The sequence below is a fragment of the Oncorhynchus nerka genome, linkage group LG24 (genome assembly GCF_034236695.1).
Source record: "Oncorhynchus nerka isolate Pitt River linkage group LG24, Oner_Uvic_2.0, whole genome shotgun sequence".
In the NCBI taxonomy this organism is placed as follows: Eukaryota; Metazoa; Chordata; class Actinopteri; order Salmoniformes; family Salmonidae; genus Oncorhynchus; species Oncorhynchus nerka.
The window spans coordinates 49,412,391-49,433,038 of NC_088419.1; the positions used below are offsets into that span (position 1 = coordinate 49,412,391).

The 20,648-nt window shown below is 45.9% G+C and overlaps 1 protein-coding gene across 1 annotated transcript in view; it reads right to left on the reverse strand.

The window, feature by feature from the left end:
* Positions 1–261: 261 nt before the first annotated feature.
* The window catches only part of LOC115108071 (lysine-specific demethylase 4B-like), an 82,163-nt gene continuing 61,776 nt past the window's right edge, over positions 262–20,648 (reverse strand). The window contains exons 15-22 of the mRNA XM_029632004.2: positions 16,825–16,904; positions 16,552–16,607; positions 16,272–16,380; positions 9,479–9,664; positions 8,991–9,161; positions 7,769–7,888; positions 4,862–4,954; positions 262–2,013 (exon numbers count right to left, since the gene is read on the reverse strand). Of these exons, the coding sequence (XP_029487864.2) occupies positions 1,552–2,013; positions 4,862–4,954; positions 7,769–7,888; positions 8,991–9,161; positions 9,479–9,664; positions 16,272–16,380; positions 16,552–16,607; positions 16,825–16,904 (1,277 nt within the window). The 3' untranslated portion in view covers positions 262–1,551. The remainder of the gene's footprint in view (positions 2,014–4,861; positions 4,955–7,768; positions 7,889–8,990; positions 9,162–9,478; positions 9,665–16,271; positions 16,381–16,551; positions 16,608–16,824; positions 16,905–20,648) is intronic.

Sequence of the window (20,648 nt, forward strand, 5' to 3'; positions counted from 1 at the left end):
CTCCTTTAAACATTAGCCTCCTCTTTGGGATTCGGGTTGTGTTGTTGCCAGAGGACGGCGGGGGGGGGGGGGGGGCAAGTAATAGCTGTAGTTATACCTCCACTGTGCTCAATTGCACCATTAGAGCAAAGTCAAACCGTAGCGGCCTGCAGGGAAGGGGAGTGGTGCGCGGGATGAGCAAGGACGGACAGCTGGTGGAAGAGAGAGGGATAAGAGTGAGTTTCTAAACATGAGAAAGGAAAGGAACACCACGGCAGCTAGTAATCATTGCAACTCTTGTTTAATTCCTATGAAATAAAGCCTCTTTAACAGTTAAATGAAATGGCTAGTATGACATTGACAGATGTGATTCACATACACAAGGCTTGCACTATGTACAATGTGACTAAGGGTATGAGAAACATGCTTCCTCAGTTGGTCCAGGACACCTTATAGCACCCTATATAAAGAGTCAACACACCATTTGAAAATTCCTCATTTCTTCACCGGAGTAGAAATTGAATTTATGGTTCTAAAATCTCAAAAAATAAGGATCACAATTTGATAATCAAACCATTTTCTCCGTCACCTCGTGAGGTTAGTTAATATATATTCACAAAATAAACATAGAAAGAATAGTCATACAGACAGACAAAATTGAATAGTAACATTGATTTAACATTTTACGAAGAATGCTACAAAACAAGCCCAGAAGTAGAAGTTCTGGAGTTGAAAAACGTGAGCCGTTTGTATACGGCCATTTGTGTACGACCATTTTGGGGTTTAGTCGACGCAAGGTCACATTCGCAACTACTGCGACACATCTTCACAAAATTCAATGGTTCTGCAGACAAGTTTACGGTAAAGTGCAACTACCATGGTTGCATTGAACATGTTTTTCTTTGTACAAATATTTTATATCAATATGTGACTAAGACATTTAAATACTTGTGAAACCCCCTGTAATACACCCCCACCCTTTCCCCCAGGACCTCTCGCAAGAAAAAACTCAAATACATTATTGAAACTGTACACAAATATTCTGTCCATTTGATTTTCCGTTTCCTTGTTAGCGGTTGGTATGGCTTCTTTAAAAAAAAGAAAAAAAAGAGCTGGTTTTATAGAACAACTCAAAAAGCTGATTGCACGTAGACTGCTGACGTCACGTGCCCATTTGAAGGGTTTCTCCTTTCTGTAAAAGTGTGAGAAATGGGTAAATAAATGGATGCAGAGAGGTACGGCGTTGATGCTCGCGAGAGTCTATTCATGTCTATACATTGCGTCTTGCACAATGGAAAAGATACAGAGGTGCGGAAGAAGCCTCCCTCTCCCGCTGCAGTTCCAGGAGCTGCCCATCACCACAGTGAGAAAATTCAAATGAAGAGACATGCAACCGAGGAGGGCTTCCTCTGCCGCCCTGTTTTCAACTCCTGTGTAGCGGATGCTACTGTCCATTAGCTAGCCTCCGTTAGCTTCGTCAACCGCTAGCTTCCGTTAGCATAGATTAAGTTATTTCATAGCATTAGCTGAGCTCCTGTGAGCCTAGCTAGCACTGCGGAGTGGTATGTCTCATTAAAACAGGGGACCGGGGCCCTTTTCCTGAGGGGGGAAATGTGCATTGAGCAGAGTCTCCATGTAGGATACGTAGCTGGAGCTAGGTGTGTAGACTTCGCCCTGGTGCTGGGAGGGCATGTCTGGGGACAGGGGCAGCAGGGGGGCGGCTGGGAGATGGTCAGCGAGACAGGGGTCAGGGAGAGCGGGCATTGGGTTAAGGGTGGGCTCAGGGATGGATATTGCCAGAGCCTGTGTGAGGGTAGGGGCACTGATGTCAGTGTTGGGGGGAGCAGGCACATGGCTGGGGGTGGTGGGTGTAATACTGTGAGGTGCTGGGGCTGTAGCTGGGGGGTGGCGTCCGAGGTGCTGCTGCGTTGAGTCCATGAGGGATTGAGGTGGGGCTTGAGGAGCGGGGAGGCGAGGCCGCTTGGCTGCCTGTGGTTCATCTCCTGACATAATACCTTCCTGGGTTGGTATTGCCTGGAGAGGTAAGATACAGCGTATGATTAAAACAGTGGCATGAAATAGACACAATCCCTTCTTCCATACCGTTGCCCCTACACCATACAAACCACTACAACCTTTTCAACCAAACTGTAAGCATGTATGTTTCCCATCAAGTAAAGTACAATGTGGACACCTGCTCGTCAAACATCTCATTCGAAAACCATGGGCATTAGTTTGGAGTTGGTACCACCTTCGTCGGGCACTGATGTTGGGCGATTAGGCCTGGCTTGCAGTCGGCGTTCCAATTAGTCCCAAAGGTGTTCGATGGGGTTGAGGTCAGGGCTCTGTGCAGGCCAGTCAGGTTCTTCCACACCGATCTCGACAAACCATTTCTGTATGGACCTCGCTTTGTGCACGGAGGCATTGTCATGTTGAAATAGGAAAGGGCCTTCCCCAAACTGTTGCCACAAAGTTGGAAGTACAATGTTGAAATAGGAAAGGGCCTTCCCCAAACTGTTGCCACAAAGTTGGAACTACAATGTAATTGTGTACTGTAGCATTAAGATTTCCTTTCACTGGAACTAAGGGGCCTAACCCGAACCATGAAAACAGCCCGACCATTATTCCTCCTCCACCAAACTTTACAGTTGTCACTATACATTGGGGCAGGTAGCATTCTCCTGGCATCCGCCAAACCCAAATTAGTCTGTCGGACTGCCAGATGGTGAAGCGTGATTCATCACTCCAGAGAACGCGTGTCCACTGCTCCAGAGTCAAATGCTGGCGAGCTTTACACCACTCCAGCTGACGCTTGACATTGCGCATGGTGATCTTAGGCTTGTGTGCGGCTAGCCGGCCATGGAAACCCATTTCATGAAGCTCCCGACAAACAGTTCTTGTGCAGTTTGGAACTCTGTAGTGAGTGTTGCAACCGAGGACAGACAATTTTATACACTACACGCTTCAGCACCCGGCAGTCCCATTCTGTGAGCTTGTGTGTCTTTGTGGCTGAGCCGTTGTTGCTCCTAGACGTTTCCACTTCACAATAACATCACTTACAGTTGACCAGGGCAGCTCCAGTAGGGCAGAAAACTGACAAACTTACTTGTTGGAAAGGTGGCATCCTATGATGGTGCCATGTTGAAAGTCACTGAGCTCTTCAGTAAGGCCATTCCACTGCCAATGTTGACCTAAGGAGATTTCATGGCGGTGTGCTCGATTTGTATACATGTGTTAGCAACTGGTGTGGCTGAAACAGCCGAATCCACTCATTTGAAGGGGTGTCCACATACTTTTGTATATACACAGTATGTACAACTGCCTTATCCATTTGGACAGTGAAGCTGACATTTTATATTTTAGCATTGTACCCTAGGACTTTGGATATGAGATCAAATAATTAATATGATTGCACAGAATGTCACCCTTTACTTGAGGGTATTTTCATACATATCTGTTTCAACATTTAGAAATTAAAGCACTTCTTATATTTAGTCCCCCCATTTAAAAAAGTCATAAGTATCTGAACATAGTTTATTTACAGTGCATTCGGAAAGTATTCAGACCCCTTAACTTTTTCCACATTTTGATACGTTACAGCTTTATTATAAAATGGATATATATTTTTCCTCGTCAATCTACACACAATGCCCCCATAACGACGAAGTAAAAACAGGTTTTTAGACATTTTTGCAAATCTATGAAAATGCTAAACATACCTTATTTACTTAAGTATTCAGACCCTTTGCTATAAGACTCAAAATTGAAATCAGGTGCATCCTGTTTCCATTGATCATCCTTGAAATATTTCTACAACTTCATTGGTGTCCACCTGTGGTAAATTCAATTGATTGGACATGATTTGGAAAGGCACACACCTGTCTATAAAAGGTCCCACAGTTGACAGTGCATGGGCCCATCCCTATGGTGAAGCATGGTGGAGGCAGCATCATGCTGTGGGGATGTTTTTCAGCGGCAGGGACTGGGAGACTAGTCAGGATCGAGGGTAAGATAAAAGGAGCACGGAGAGATCCTAGGGCGAAGGTTCACCTTCCAACAGGACAACGACCTTAAGCACACAGCCAAGACCACGCAGGAGTGGCTTCGGGACAAGTCTCTGAATATCCCTTGAGTTGCCCAGCCAGAGCCCGGACTTGAACCCAATCGAACATCTCTGGAGAGACCTGAAAATAACTGCAGCGGAGCTCCCCATCCAACCTAACAGAGCTTGAGAGGATCTGCAGAGAATAATTGGAGAATCTCCCCAAATACAGGTGTGTCAAGCTTGCAGCGTCATACCCAAGAAGACTCGAGGCTGCAATCGCTGCCAAAGGTGCTTCAACAAAGTATGAGTAAAGGATTTGAATAGTTATGTAAATGAGATACGTCTTTATTTGTTATTTTATTTGCACTAAATTCTAAACACCTGTTTTTGCTATGTAATTATGGGGTATTGTGTGTAGATTGATGAGGGGAAAAAACGATTTAATACATTTCAGAATAAGGGGTCTGAATACTTTCCAGATGCACTGTACATACGGTGGGAAGTACATTTTAGAAAAGGGCTCAGCACAGCCCTGAATGAACTGAGCATCATAACGTAATGTGCAATAATATTGTGCACGCACCAATTTCCCACTCCTGCCATCCTCTCCCCAGCCCAGCCCACTCTTGCCATCCTCTCCCCCAAACCACACCTGCTTCCCTCTCCCCAGCCCATCCCCCTGCTTCCCTCTCCCCAGCCCATCCCCCTGCTTCCCTCTCCCCAGCCCATCCCCCTGCTTCCCTCTCCCCAGCCCATCCCCCTGCTTCCCTCTCCCCAGCCCATCCCCCTGCTTCTCTCTCCCCAGCCCTAGTAGGTGGGTGCCAGGTGATCTCGTACCAGGCGGGCGCAGACCCTTTTGGGCAGGTCCTGCTCCAGCGAGTGGATCTCTGTTTGCTTCAGTAACAACTGTGACTCATCCTGGAACTCCACCTGAATAGTGGAGAAGACGAGAGAGAAAAGAGAGATGGAAATAGAGAAAGAGAGAGGGCAAGAGAGTGAGAGAGAAAAGAAAAAAAGCTTTAATAAAAAGTTGATGAAATGTCATACTTGGAAAAACTACAAAAACAGACCCTTTGATTTTTGGAGAGTCCCTGGCTCCAAGTTGGATAAGTCAATAGGCCAAAATACAGTACCAGAATTGCGTGATTGAAGGTAACAAACACAAACACCAAGGTTTCCATTAGCAGGTAATAGCCGGCTTTTGGGCGCCCAAAAAATGGAAAGACGATAAATAAAAAACTGCCAACGGCCAATTGTCCGGGAGAAGAAAAAAGTCTGATGGCAAAATACAGTTTTTTTTAGCCTGTTCATCGACGGAAATACCAGTCGATGTAAATACATTTCGATTGGTCATGCTTATCAGTCTATAGGTCCATTTGCATAATGTAGTGGAATTACATTTTCGTTAGTAGTTATGTTTATCACAAGTGCACAGCACATGAGTAGGAAATCTGTCAGGCAGCGTGAGAGCAACAGCTAGAGCTTCTCAAACAGCTCATTCGTTGCTGCTGGACTAAATGTGCTTTTATAAGCCCAATCATTGGGTAACAAAAATTCAACAAATGCAAACGGAGGTTGATTAAAAATAGCTACAATTATTTAAAGAATTTCAACTGGTAATTGAAGCGTGCTTCCCATTCCCCATTCTATTACATAAGCAATGGTAGGCAGGTTATCAGCTCGTTTACCCACCATTTTGGAATGAGCTGGACAGGGTATGCATTTTGAAAACTCTGGTGTGTGTGTGAGTGAGTGAGTGAGTGAGTGAGTGAGTGAGTGAGTGAGTGAGTGAGTGAGTGAGTGAGTGAGTGAGTGAGTGAGTGAGTGAGTGAGTGAGTGAGTGAGTGACCCTTTGGGGTGGTGACGGCTACTAGACAAGGTCGCGCTCGCCACCCTGACACAGGCACCAGCTGGAGAGTTGATTTTAACAGCTTCTTAGCGCTGGCTCACACAGACATCTCGCCGCCAGTAAGACGGGGAGGGAATACACTTTTTGAGAAGTTTTTCTTTCTTTTTTTCTTCTGAAAGTGTTGTGGTTGTTTGTTATGTTGGAAATAACATCTGAAAAAACAGGATTTTGGTCTGCTGTCCAAACAGAAAAATAGACCAGTGAGATTGCAGGCAGGTGTAAACACACATATATACAAGCACAGTGAGACTCCTAGATTAGAGCGCACACACACACATGCGCAGACAGAGGCATGTCCGTGAACTCACATCGATTGCATTCGGAAACTATTCAGACCCCTGGACTTTTCCCACATTCTGTTACGTTACAGCCTTATTCTAAAATGGATTAAATATCTTTTTGAGTTCAAGTCCGGGCTCTGGTTGGGCGAGTCAAGGACATTCAGAGGCTTGTCCCGAAGCCACGGCTGTGTGCTTAGGGTTGTTGTCTTGTCGGAAGGTGAACCTTCACCCCAGTCTGAGGTCCTGAGCAGGTTTTCATCAAGGATCTCTCTGTACTTTGCTCCATTTATCTATGCCTCGATCCTGACTAGTCTCCCAGTCGCTGAAAAACATCCCCACAGCATGATGCTGCCACCACCATGTTTCACCGTAGTGTTGGTGCCAGGTTTCCTACAGACGTGACGCTTGGCTTTCAGGCCAAAGTGTTCAATCTTGGTTTCATCAGACCAGAGAATCTTGTTTCTCATGGTCTGAGAATCTTTAGGTGCCTTTTGGCAAACTCCGAGCGGGCTGTTATGTGCCCTTTACTGACAAGTGTGTTCCTTTCCAAAATCATGCCCAATCAATTGAATTTAACACAGGTGGACTCCAATCAAGTTGTAGAAACATCTCAAGGATGTTCAATGGAAACAGGATGCACCTGAGCTCAATTTCAAGTCTCATAGCAAAGGGTCTGAATACTTATGTAAATAAGGTATTTTTTATTATACATTTGCAAAAATGCCAGAAAAACCTGTCTCCAAGTGTCATTATGGGGTATTGTGTGTAGATTGCCGAGTAAAAAAATTGTGTTGCTCCGGTACAAATTCCAGGAACACCCTCCTCTCCTCTAAGCGTTGTACCTCGTAAGCACTCTGCGCATCGCACCAAGAAATTCCCCACGTGCCGGCCGCAAATGCTAAATCTCTTGACTTTTACGTTTCAATGCCCGCTGTATCAAGATCCTCCGCCATAACCTACAAGGGCGGCCATCCTTTTTCGCACGCAGATAAATACCGTGCTGGAGAGTAAAAGTCCTGTAGGTTGTAAGTTGTGTCGTAAAGAGGCTTGAGCTGTAGAACCGACCTCGTGCAGTGATAGGGAATCAATGTAAATGCCTTTCATAAAGCCTACTAAAAGAGTTTACAACAGGTTTGAGGGGAAATATATTCTTCTTGACCTGTCCACGCATCCATCCTAGTGGTAGAACGATAATATACAGTAGCTCCATTTAGCCCTGGGCTATATGCTAATGTGGACTTTATGACTCAAGTGACGCTTTTTAAGATGTCAGATGTTTACAAACTTCAAAAGTGGTCGGGATAGGATTTTAAGCTATATACCCCTTGGATCCACATGGCGGTACACAGGGTGTACAGGCTTCTGTACTAGACTAGCTCGAAAATCCCGATTCCAACTAATCAACTTGACATTAGTGCTGGGCTCGAATCAAAAAACTGCACCGAAGACTATAGACTATAGTCGCGGGTAAAATGGTTGGTGACCGGCCACGGGGCTCGTGGGCTGATAACGGGGAGGGAATAAAGGAGAGTATGGGAGGCCACCGCTACTCACCTGGTAGTGCTTGTGGACGTGGTCCCTGACGTAGGAGGCGTTGAGCGCCTTGCCCTCCGCGGTGTGGACCAACATCAGCTCGCCCATCTCTGGCGGGCCGTTACGAAGACAGTCATGACTCTGGAAGAGGGGAGACATTGGGGGAGGGGGTGGGGGGGAAGAATGAGTGGAGGGAACAAGACAAGAACAGGTTAGGATTTGATGCATCCAACATATCCATTCGATATGCCGCTCTATGAAACACGGCTTTGAGAGCTCATTTTTTCTCCTGTTGTTATGTTCGTCGACTAGGTCAACACTTCACCATATAATGGTCACCTCACTGTTTTAAACCTTAACGATTAACATTGACGGGGCTGTAGTGGAGCGGGTCGAGTGTTTCAAGCTCCTTGGTGTCCACACCACCAACAAACTATCATGGTCTAAACACACCAAGCCAGTCGTGAAGAGGGCACAGCGCAACCTTTTCCCCATCAGGAGACTGAAAAGATTTGGCATGGGTCCCCACATCCTCAAAAAGTTCTACAGCTGCACCATCGAGAGCATTCTGACCGGTTGCATCACCGCCTGGTATGGCAACTGCTCGGCATCTGACCGTAAGGCGCTACAGAGGGTAGTGCGAACGGCCCAGTACATCACTGGGGCCAAGCTTCCTGCCATCCAGGACCTATTTAATAGGCGGTGTCAGAGGAAAGCCCATACAAGTGTTAGAGACTACAGTCACCCAAGTCATAGACTGTTTTCTCTGCTACCGCACGTCAAGAGGTACCAGAGCGTCAAGTCTAGGACCAAAAGGCTCCTTAATAACTTCTACCCCCAAGCCATAAGACTGCTGAACAACTAATCAAATGGCCACCAGATTATTTACATTGACCCCCCCCATTTGTTTTGTACACTGCTGCTACTCACTGTTTATTACCTATACATAGTCCCCTCACCCCTACCTAAATGTACAAATTACCTCAACTAGTCTGTACCACTGCACACTGACTCGGTACCGGTGCCCCCTGTATATAGCCTCGTTATTGTTATTCTTATTGTGTTACTTTTTATTATTAATTCTACTTTAGTCTACTTGGTAAATATTTTCTTAACTCTTCTTGAACTGCACTATTGGTTAAGGGCCTGTAAGTAAGCATTTCACGGTAAGGTTGTATTCGGCGCATGTGACAAATAAACTTTGCTTTGATTAAGGCACCGAGCGGTGTAGAGTGGAACTCACCACAATGTTCTCTGGGAATAAGTTGTCGCAGTAGGAGCCGTCATCATAGTTGACCTCGTAGAAGGTGTGCGACGACATTCCGATGATGGTGCAGGGGTAGAACCAGCCGTCGCTGTTCCGACCAATCACCTTCTGGCCCAGAGAAAACTCCCCCCTTGGCCCCGCCCTCGCCTTGACAGACAGAGAGAGGGAGGGTGTTTGAGTATTTGACATGGAGGGAAATATCATGTACTTGATTCAAATCTATCTATTGCCATTTTATTTATATGTTGTTAGAGCAGTGGATCACAGACCGTGCACAGCCTTCATATTCTATGATCATTTCAGTTGGCAGGAAACCCATAAACGGGACACATGAGATTTAATCTGAAAAACGTATAGTGTAGCAGTGAAGCTAACACTTAGCCTGACACATTCATAACATAAAGCTAAGTAGAAGCTGTTCGTTTTGCAAATGTCTATTTCACACAGCGTAACACAGCTCGCACCTTGTGATTGGTCTTCTTGTGCTTGTGGCACGTGACGGACACCACGTAGGGCCAATCGGCGGGCTTCATGAGCACGCCGGCGATGTGAGCGCAGGTGACATGAAAGGAGGTGGAGCAGCTGTCGTGGGAACACTGGATACACGCGCCACACATCTGCTTGGTGTTTTTATGGCAGTACACACACTTCTGCAACACCAGAGAAGGGAATAGGCGTGTTAAGAGTCAAAACATCGTACTGACAGTGTCTAAAGTCTGTCTAAGATAATAAACACTTTTCTACACTATTGTCAGAGCATTTAGTATTTCAGGAGTATGTTTCAATATCGACAAGAGCAAGAGACTTGGCTGAAAATAAATGCTTAACTTTGATTGAGTTCACTTTGATATGGAAGTAACACAGTGTACCTGTTGTGTCCGAAGTTGACGTTAAAAAACAAAAACATCCAAATATTGTTCGAGCAAAAACAATATTTCAGGGGTACAGTTTTAGTCAAAACATGGTGTAAAAGCAAGTGAACAATGAATAAATGCTCATCGTAAGTTCGGCGAAACAGTATTTCACTCTAAAGTTTACAAGTGAAACTTTTGTTTTAACTTTTGATATTTGTAAATGTCATGAAAAGGTGAGAAACACTCAATCAAATGCAGTTACAAAGGTGGTGCGCTCTGTTGCGCACAGCAGGAGTTTAAACGAGGCAACATTTTAAGTTGGCTCTTCAAACTAAATATTATCCTTCATCTGTTATTTTCCTGTCCATCCTTTCTTCTCTCTGTCTCCTTGATCCTCTCGTACGTGGCATTCCCCACCTCGCATCGGTCGCTCATCTCTTTCCGTCTTTCTCCCATCTCTCCTTCACCCTCAAGACCTGTTTTCTAACTCGCCTCCCTCTCTCACCATCCGCCTTTTTCCTTCCTCCCACTCTTTCAACCTATTCCGATCCCATCTCCACACTCTCCTTCTCTCCATTCCTTTCTTCTTCTCTCCCATCTCTCCCCCCTCACTTTCTTAACCCCTCTCCCTGCCTGCCCCCCCCCTCCCCTCGCTCGCTCCCCATCCCTCTTCTGTCTCCTTCTCTCTCGCTGACAGATTGCATATAGCCCGCCGTGACCCGCAGGAGATCGATGGAAAATAAAAAATATTTATTAAAATGTCAATACTTCATTTTAGACCCCGTGGGCCAGCAGTGGAAATGCACAACAGCTCTCGATAGGGCCTCGGCTAGGAGATATTTCACCGGCCTCGCAGTCGTCTGATTTAATATTCCACTGGGCAGAATCATGAGACAGGCTTCACAAACGGAACGAACCACAGGAGGAAATTTATGGACGTCAACAAACATTTATTTATTTGTTTGTTTGTTTAGCTTGCCCCTTTTTTGCTATGGTCTTTGCCGGCTGAGGTAGAACCAATGCATCAAATTTCCTCATAGAAATACAGTTGAAGTCGGAAGTTTACAGCCAAATACATTTAAACTCAGTTTTTCACAATTCCTGACATTTAACCCTAGTAACAATTCCCTGTCTTAGGTCAGTTTGGATCACCACTTTATTTGATTAAGAATGTGAAATGTCAGAATAATAGTAGAGAGAATGACTTATTTCAGCTTTTATTTCTTTCATCACATTCCCAATGGGTCAGAAGTGTACATACACTCAATTAGTATTTGGTAGCATTGCCTTTAAATTGTTTAACTTGGGTCAGATGTTTCGGGTAGCCTTCCACAAGCTTCTCACAAAAAGTTTGGTGAATTTTGGCCCATTCCTCCTGACAGAGCTGGTGTAACAGGTTTGTAGGCCTCCTTGCTCGCACAGGCTTTTTCAGTTCTGCCCACAAATGTTCTATAGGATTGAGGTCAGGGCTTTGTGATGGCCACTCCAATACTTTTTTGCCACAACTTTGGAAGTATGCTTGGGGCCATTGTCCATTTGGAAGACAGCCCGTCTGGTGTTCAACCTTCCCATGTTCTCTCACGTCACCCCGCTCCTCCGCTCTCTCCACTGGCTTCCAGTTGAAGCTCGCATCCGCTACAAGACCATGGTGCTTGCCTACGGAGCTGTGAGGGGAACGGCACCTCAGTACCTCCAGGCTCTGATCAGGCCCTACACCCAAACAAGGGCACTGCGTTCATCCACCTCTGGCCTGCTCGCCTCCCTACCACTGAGGAAGTACAGTTCCCGCTCAGCCCAGTCAAAACTGTTCGCTGCTCTGGCCCCCCAATGGTGGAACAAACTCCCTCACGACGCCAGGACAGCGGAGTCAATCACCACCTTCCGGAGACACCTGAAACCCCACCTCTTTAAGGAATACCTAGGATAGGATAAAGTAATCCCTCGCACCTCCCCCCCCCTTAAAAGATTTAGATGCACTACTGTTCCACGGGATGTCATAAGGTGAATGCACCAATTTGTAAGTCGCTCTGGATAAGAGCGTCTGCTAAATGACTTAAATGTAAATGTAAGACCCATTTGCGACCAAGCTTCAACTTCCTGACTGATGTCTTGAGATTTTGCTTCAATATATCCACATAATTGTCCTTCTCATGATGCCATCTATTTTGTAAAGTGCACCAGTCACTCCTGCAGCAAAGCACCCCCACTACATGATGCTGCCACCCCCGTGCTTCACGGGTGAGATGGTGTTCTTCGGCTTGCAAGCCTCCTCCTTTTTTCTCCAAACATAACGATGGTCATTATAGCCAAACAGTTCTATTTTTGTTTCATCAGACCAGAGGACATTTCTCCAAAAAGTATGATCTTTGTCCCCATGTGAGTTGCAAACCGTAGTCTGGCTTTTTTTAATGGCGGATTTGGAGCAGTGGCTTCTTCCTTACTGAGCGGCCTTTCAGGTTATGTTGATATAGGACTCGTTTTACTGTGGATATAGATACTTTTGTACCTGTTTCCTCCAGCATCTTCACAAGGTCCTTTGCTGCTGTTCTGGGATTGATTGCCACTTTGCGCACCAAAGTACGTTCATCTCTAGGAGACAGAACACGTCTCCTTCCTGAGCGGTATGACGGCTGCGTGGTCCCATGGTGTTTATACTTGCGTACTATTGTTTGTACAGATGAACGTGGTATCTTCAGGCGTTTGGAAATTGCTCCCAAGGATGAACCAGACTTGTCTACAGTTTTTTTTGGCTGATTTCTTTTGATTTTCCCATGATGTCAAGCAAAGAGGCACTGAGTTTGAAGGTAGGCCTTGAACTACATCCACAGGTACACCTCCAATTGATTCAAATGTTGTCAATTAGCCTATCAGAAGCTTCTAAAGCCATAACATAATTTTCTGGAATTTTCCAAGCTGTTTAAAGGCACAGTCAACTTAGTGTATGTAAACTTCTGACCCACTGGAATTGTGATACAGTGAATTATAAGTGAAATAATCTGTAAACAATTGTTGGAAAATGTACTTGTGTCATGCACAGTCGATGTCCTTACCAACTTGCCAAAACTATAGTTTGTTTAACAAGACATTTGTGGAGTGTTTGAAAAACGAGTTTCAATGACTCCAACCTAAGTGTATGTAAACTTCCGATGTCAACTGTACCTTTTAATTGTACATGGTCCCTTGTAAAATAAACAAATATTGTGGAATGTTTCTTTGTAGCTACGGAGCCTAAAAGTGCTCACTAGTCTCTGCACTAATGAATGAATCGACGCATTCAACGTGCCTCACTCAACTCCAAATAGAAAACCAAGGTTTACCGTGGAGTTCTTTAAGGGTTTGCGCTAGGTTACCGCTGCTTGCCATGGTGGCCTAGGCAGAGAGCTCTGTAAATATTGTACACATTTTGTTATTTTCAAGTGTTTTTATGTCACTTTTTGGGGAAAGATTGGTAGCTTTTGTTTCATCTGCCGGGCATCACAACCGCATGCAGTGTCTGGGGATGTCCGAGAGGGTAAGGGGACTGTTCCTAAACACTGTCCATGTGTGGTGGCTCTTGAGCACTTTTTCAGCAGCCGTGGCGTCACCCAAGTGGGTGCCACATGTTCGGCAATAGAGCACGAATACCTGTGGAGGAGCCGCTCCTGTGGAGGAACTGAACGTCGGGGAAGCAGGTTGTGGTACACTGACGAAGAGCTCCGGGCCAGTTTTGTCTGACCGTCTTTGTTTCTCCCTGGCTGTACCATTGATGCCCCGTCCACTCATGCTATACTGCATTTCCAACCCACTGCATCAACTCCCTTTCCATCATCCGGAACGGACTACTAGAGAGACTTTTCAAACTCCATCTCCATCAATGAAGACCACAATGGAAACAAGTCTGACTTTTTTTAATGATATCCCTGTCATGTGTGGGTGTGTGTGTGTGTGTGTGTGTGTGTGTGTGTGTTTCTTTAACTAGCAGATCAAATCAATCAAACAGCTTGAGGGGGGGAATTCCAAAGGATTGACACCTGATTTGAATTCATCCCATCTGTCCCAAAACCAGGGCTCAATGAAGACTAGGAGAAGGCCAATTTCTATTGTAGATTCTCAAATTTAAATTCAAAATGAAGTTGGTTCTGGAAGTATTCTAAGGGTGATTATTAGGTTGCATAAACATGATTTTACCCCCACAATCCTGGCCTTTGAATTGGTATCAATAAAGAGGATCTGTTGCTGCTGTCTTTTAACTCTCCAAATTGAGTCTAATATAACCGTTACCAATTATCACTAGATTTGAGAAAATAAATGCTTACACGTGAGATGCATATTTTTTGCACTATGCAAAATAAACTTTCTCCATTCGAAAAAAAAATGTATTTTCTATACAATTCTTATTAGTGCTTCTGACTTTACCAAGTTAAATTTGACTGTACTATTTTATTTGTTCCAAGTTAGCTCACAGATTTGAGGGTTTTGGTAGCCCTCGTGATCCCGTATACGGGGTTAAAAATGGCAGAGTTTGTCATTGATAAGCACCTAAATTGGAACGCAGTGGGTGTACAGTAACGTGCTGTACACAACTTCAGGGGTCACATTCTCAGCTTCACAGTGCTGTATGGGTTTTCACTGACAGCCATTATAAACTTGAGCACTGCGGGGACAAGAAGATGGTCAGATCCATCCCGCTAATTGGGCTACTTTTACACATTTGTTGTTTGACTGATAGACATGCGGTGAATCTGTGTTCCCGAAAGTTGAGACTCCATTCTGCCCGCACCACAATAACAATCCATTTGTCTGAAGTGCAGTATCCAGGTCACCTGTGACTTCCTTGATTTGACCGAGGGTGTAAATCTGCCTCTGCCTTCATTAAGGCTGTCATTCTCCTAGGATTACCTGGCTCACTTCATTTGGACTACTTTCAAACAATTATCTTGCCTTTGTCCATTTGATCAAATGCTCTACAACCTTCTCCCCCTTATTCTTTTCCCTTTCTGCTTTTTGGATTCTAATTCTGTACCGCAGAGTAGTTTGCCAGTGAAATCGCCACCATTCATTCGTCCTGTAAACTCTTATCTCGATGCTCCTAGAATAAGTATTTTGTCTATAAAAGTATCCACTGGCCTCTGAAGAATGGATTTAGCTTGTCATTTGAGAACTTAATGACCTTCCAAATGAGATGACAATTACAGTTTCTTGTGGACTAATAACATGTGGTGCCCCAAATTAATTAGATCACACCATTCCTCTACAATAGAGATAAGCCCAGTCATCCAAATCATTAGGAGGGCGCGGCAGCTTTTTAACAGCCCTTTTCAAAAGGTGGAGGAAACAGTGCTCGGATGTAAATTATTCAAAAGACGATCTTCACTTCTTTTGATAGATTATTCGGGGGGGGGCATTATATTTGTAGATTTGTGACAATGCCACTGCGGAGGCTGTGCGACTGAAGTCACTTCGGATGAAGGGAGGGAGGGATCAAGCGAGGGACAGAGAGAGGGAGATAAAGGGAGAGAAGGGAGCCATGTGTTCAAAGGCGCGGCAGCATTGGGAAATTGCCTCTTGCCCGCGGGACCAACGCAGTTCATTTAGCGCACAGAGAAATGACACCTGATTATTCAGCCATTCATTTCCGTGCATCTATTATTTAACTCTGCCACCGTCCTCCTCGGCTCACTAATACACCATCCATCCATCCGGGAGGAGGAGAGAGGGAGTGACGGATGGTAGGAAACAGAGTGACAAGAGCAAAAGAGAGAACGGGAGACAGTGGAGTGTGAAGGGAGTTGGTGAGAGAGAAAAAGGAACAGAGAGAGAGAGAGAGTAAAAAAGAGAGAAAGAGAAGAGAAAAAAAGGAACAGAGAGAGAGAGAAAGAAAGAATGAAAAAGACCAAGGACTGACAGAGATGATGGAGTGATGGGGAGAGAAGAGGAGTGATGGGGAGAGAAAACGACATGAGAGCGGGAGACGTGAGGTAGTTTGTGAGAGAATAGTTGAGAGACCAGGGCCCGTATCCACAAAGCATCTCAGAGTAGTTGTGCTGACCTAGGATCCGTCCATATAATTTACGGCAAAACTGATCCGAGATCAGCACTCCTACCCTAAGATGCTTTGTGGATATGGGCCCTGGTAGCGACAGAGCAGTCGCAGCAGTTGAGGAGCAGGATGGGAGGAGCGTAATTCTAGAATACTCCAGTCTAATTTTGAGAAGGCTCCCCCCAATTCAAAGGAGATCACCAAGTTTAAGCATCTGACGAAAATGCCGTGCATTTTACACATCGGCCATCTAGGACCAGAGTCATGTACTTTAGGGCACACTGTCAGGGCCACTCATTGGACAAGTTCAGTTAGTCCCCTTCCCTGTTTCAGGCCATTTGGTGCCAATTGAGCATGACTCTTGGGCTCCCTCCCTCCACTCACCAGACTCTTCCTGTTCTCTGGGATGGCGCTGATGTCCACCGGCTCCCTCTCGACGGCGTTGACGAAGCGGGCCTCGGCCACAGCGATGGCACAGATCACATGGACCCACCTGGAGGGAGAAGAGAGGAGACATGACGTGTGTGTGTGTGGGGGGACACATATGACGCGAGCCCCCAACTGTTCACAACACACAGAGTACAACTTATCACAAGCCATGCCATGTTACAGTAACATAGGGGACGGCCAGTGCCATGCAGAAGTTAGGGAAGGGGACACTGACCGGTTGTCCGTGGTCATCTTCAAAGCGCCTCCCCGTAAGTTACACAGACAGCAGTCCTGTGAGAACACATGAAGGGTTAGGATGTGGGTAGGCAGTGGGCACAGAGGGGAAGTGAGGGGTGTTGTTCAGTCGTATCAACATCCCTGCATATAAAATACGTTTCCAAATGGGATAAATATGGTCAATTAAGAAGCCCGTCGGTCTGAGTCCACATGGAGTTGTTTCACAGTGAAGGCATAATGCGGTTTTGTGTTGATTTGATTGAGGACTCACCGCTGTCCAGGCGAGCGCTGTACATCTCAAACACTTCCAGGCCCCATTGTGTACCGTGTCCGGCCTAACACCATAACAACCTGGGGGGGAGTAAGAAAGAAAGAGAGAGAAAGAGAGAGAGAGAAAGAGAGAGAAAAGAAACAAGTCAACATTAACTGAATCTTCCGGCCTGCCATTCACATTTATTGGTACTGAACCTACTGAGCCATGAAAAGGATTCTGTTAATCAAAGCACAACCTTCTCCTCCTCTCTTTTTACAAATCCCCACATCTACACGTAGTTCTGCAGTAGTCGCTTATTGGGCGGCAAAATATTTTTGTTGTTGTTGTTGTTGTCGTTTGTGCATTTGAACTCGCGTGCATGTAGATCAGCTACAAGCAATGACCCAGGAAGAGAAGACGAGAGTGTGTGTGGGGGAGAAGAGAGCGTGTTTGTTTTTGACAGGATGTCTCCCCGCTTCATTTCTTCTTCTCAACAACACCGTTGCTGCTGCCTGTCCAGTGTCTCGCTAGCTCAGTGCTCCTCTCTCCTGGATGGGATAATGAACTTCCCTGTCTGGGGTGGGAGCTCCGCTTTAGTGCTAATAAGAACCCAGGAGGCCCACTTGGTGTGGTTGTGTGTGTGTGTGTGTGTGTCCTTCACTAAGGAACCAATTGTGTTTAAATGTGGCCTAAATGCATGCCTTTAAGTGGGATCTCATCCACAATAAAACATAGGACTATCAATTCACTGACACTTAGAAAACAACAGAGTTGAGAACAATCATCTAGGCCGAAGCTGAACTGTAGTCAAAACCCAGCTAAGCAAGCAGAAAAACACACACACACACACACACAGCGCTGATAACAAGCTCTCTGCCATTTCGTGGCGCTGCACTTTGACAGATGTTGCACTTTGACAGATGCCGTATGCCCCTTAAAATTGAACTCTCGGCATCTCCGTGAAAAAAATAACAAGTGGTGGGGAAAGTGGGTTTGTTGGTAAATAAAGAGAGACGGAACTTTCTGGAGTGTTGTCTTCAGAAAGAGAGGCTGTGTATTTCAAGACATGGCATATGGGGGCGTAGTGAGATACACAATGGACTGGATGAGTCTCTTCTCGTCACTCATCTTGAAAAAACATAACCTGAAAACTAACCTGCAAATCAATCAATCCACCATCATTAACACAATGGAAAAGGTTGATGATTTATTATTGAAATAGCATGGGCGAGTCTAGAAAAACAAATCGATACAATTTAAGGCCAAGTGTTAAACAATAATGCAGGCACTAAGGATGGGGGTGTGAGCAGGCAGGTCTGGGCAGATGAGATGAGATATGGAATAATTTTATATAATTAAAAAAAAGGGGTGGCGTCCTTAATGACACCCTATTCCCTACATAGTGCACTACGGTGTAGGGAATAGGGTGCCATTTGGGACACAGCCCTCATCCGGACCCGCAGAAGACAACTAGGAAAGCTGCTGTTACCGTCAATATTACTCACCAACGTGCAATCATTGGACAATAAACTAGGCGAGGTAAGATCACGAATATCCGACCAACGGGACATCAAAAGCTGTAATATCCGATGCTTCACAGAATCGTGGCTGAATGACGACATGGATATTCAGCTAGCGGGATACACTCTGCACCGGCAGGATAGAACAGCACACTCTGGTAAAACGAGGGGGGGGAGGACTGTGCATATTTGTAAACAACAGCTGGTGCATGAAATCTAAGGAAGTCTCTAGATTTTGCTCGCCTGAAGTAGAGTATATTGTGATAAACTGCAGGCCACACTACTTGCCTAGAGAGTTCTCAGCTATACTTTTTGTGGCTGTTTATTTACCACGACAGACAGATGCTGGCACTAAGACCGCACTTAGTCAGCTGTATAAGGAAATAAGCAAACAGGAAACCACTCACCCAGAGGCGGCGCTCCTAGTGGCCGGAGACTTTAATGCAGGGAAACTTAAATCAGTTCTACCTAATCTCTATCAACATGTTAAATGTGCAACCAGAGGGAAAAAAAGATCACCTAGATCACCTGTACTCCACACACAGAGACGCGTACAAAGCTCTGCCTCGCCCTCCATTTGCTAAATCCGACCACAACTCTATCCTCCTGATTCCTGCTTACAAGCCGGAAGCTTACAAGAACTCCCGCTATGCCCTGCGACGAACCATCAAACAGGCAAAGCGTCAATACAGGGCTAAGATTGAATCATACTACACCGGTTCCGACGCTCGTTGGATGTGGCAGGGCTTGCAAACTATTACAGACTACAAAGGGAAGCACAGCCGCGAGCTGCCCAGTGACACGAGCCTACCAGCCGAGCTAAATCACTTCTATGCTGGATTCGAGGCAAGCAACACTGAGGCATGCATGAGAGCATCAGCTTTTCCGGACGACTGTGTGATTACGCTCTCCGAAGTCGACGTGAGTAAGACCAATAAACAGGTCAACATACACAAGGCTGTGGGGCCAGACGGATTACCAGGACTTGTGCTCCGGGCATGTGCTGACCAACTGGCAGGTGTCTTCACTGGCATTTTCAACATGTCCCTGATTGAGTCTGTAATACCAACATGCTTCAAGCAGACCTCCATAGTCACTGTGCCCAAGAACACAAAGTCAACCTGCCTAAATGACTACACGTAGCACGTGTACGTCCGTAGCCTTGAAGTGCTTTGAAAGGCTGGTAATGGCTCACATCAACACCATTATCCTAGAAACCCTAGACCCACTCTAATTTGCATACCGCCCAAACAGATCCACAGATGATGCAATCTCTATTGCACTCCACACTGCCCTTTCCCACCTGGACAAAAGGAACACCTATGTGAGAATGCTGTTCATTGACTACAGCTCAGCTTTCAACACCATAGTACCCTCAAAGCTCATCACCAAGCTAAGGATCCTGGGACTAAACACCTCCCTCTGCAACTGGATCCTGGACTTCCTGACAGGCCACCCCCAGGGGGTGAGGGTAGGTAGCAACACATCTGCCACGCTGATCCTCAACACTGGAGATCCCCAGGGGTGCGTGCTCAGTCCCCTCCTGTACTCCCAGTTCACCCACGACTGCATGGCCAGACACGACTCCAACACCATCCCTAAGTTTGCCGATGACACAACAGTGCCTGATCACCGACAACGACGAGACAGCCTATAGGGAGGAGGTCAGAGACCTGGCCGGGTGATGCCAGAATAACAACCTATCCCTCAACGTAACCAACACTAAGGAGATGATTGTGGACTACAGGAAAAGGAGGACTGAGCACGTCCCTATTCTCATCGACGGGGCTGTAGTGGAGCAGGTTGAGAGCTTCAAATTCCTTGGTGTCCACATCAACAACAAACTAGATAGGTCCAAACACACCAAGACAGTTGTGAAGAGGGCACGACAAAGTCTATTCCTCCTCAGGAAACTAAAAAGATTTGGCATGGGTCCTGAGATCCTCAAAAGGTTCTACAGCTGCAACATCGAGAGCACTGGTTGCATCATCAGTTGCTTGGCCTCCGACCACAAGGCACTTCAGAGGGTAGTGCGTATGGCCCAGTACATCACTGGGGCAAAGCTGCCTGCCATCCAGGACCTCTACACCAGGCGGTGTCAGAGGAAGGCCTTAAAAATTGTCAAACACCCCAGCCACAGACTGTTCTCTCTACTACCGCATGGTAAGCGGTACCGGAGTGCCAAATCTAGGACAAAAAGGCTTCTCAACAGTTTTTACCCCCAAGCCATACGACTCCTGAACAGATAACCAAATGGTTACCCGGACTATTTGCATTGTGCGCCCCCCCCCCCCCCCCCCCAACCCCAACCCATCTTTTACG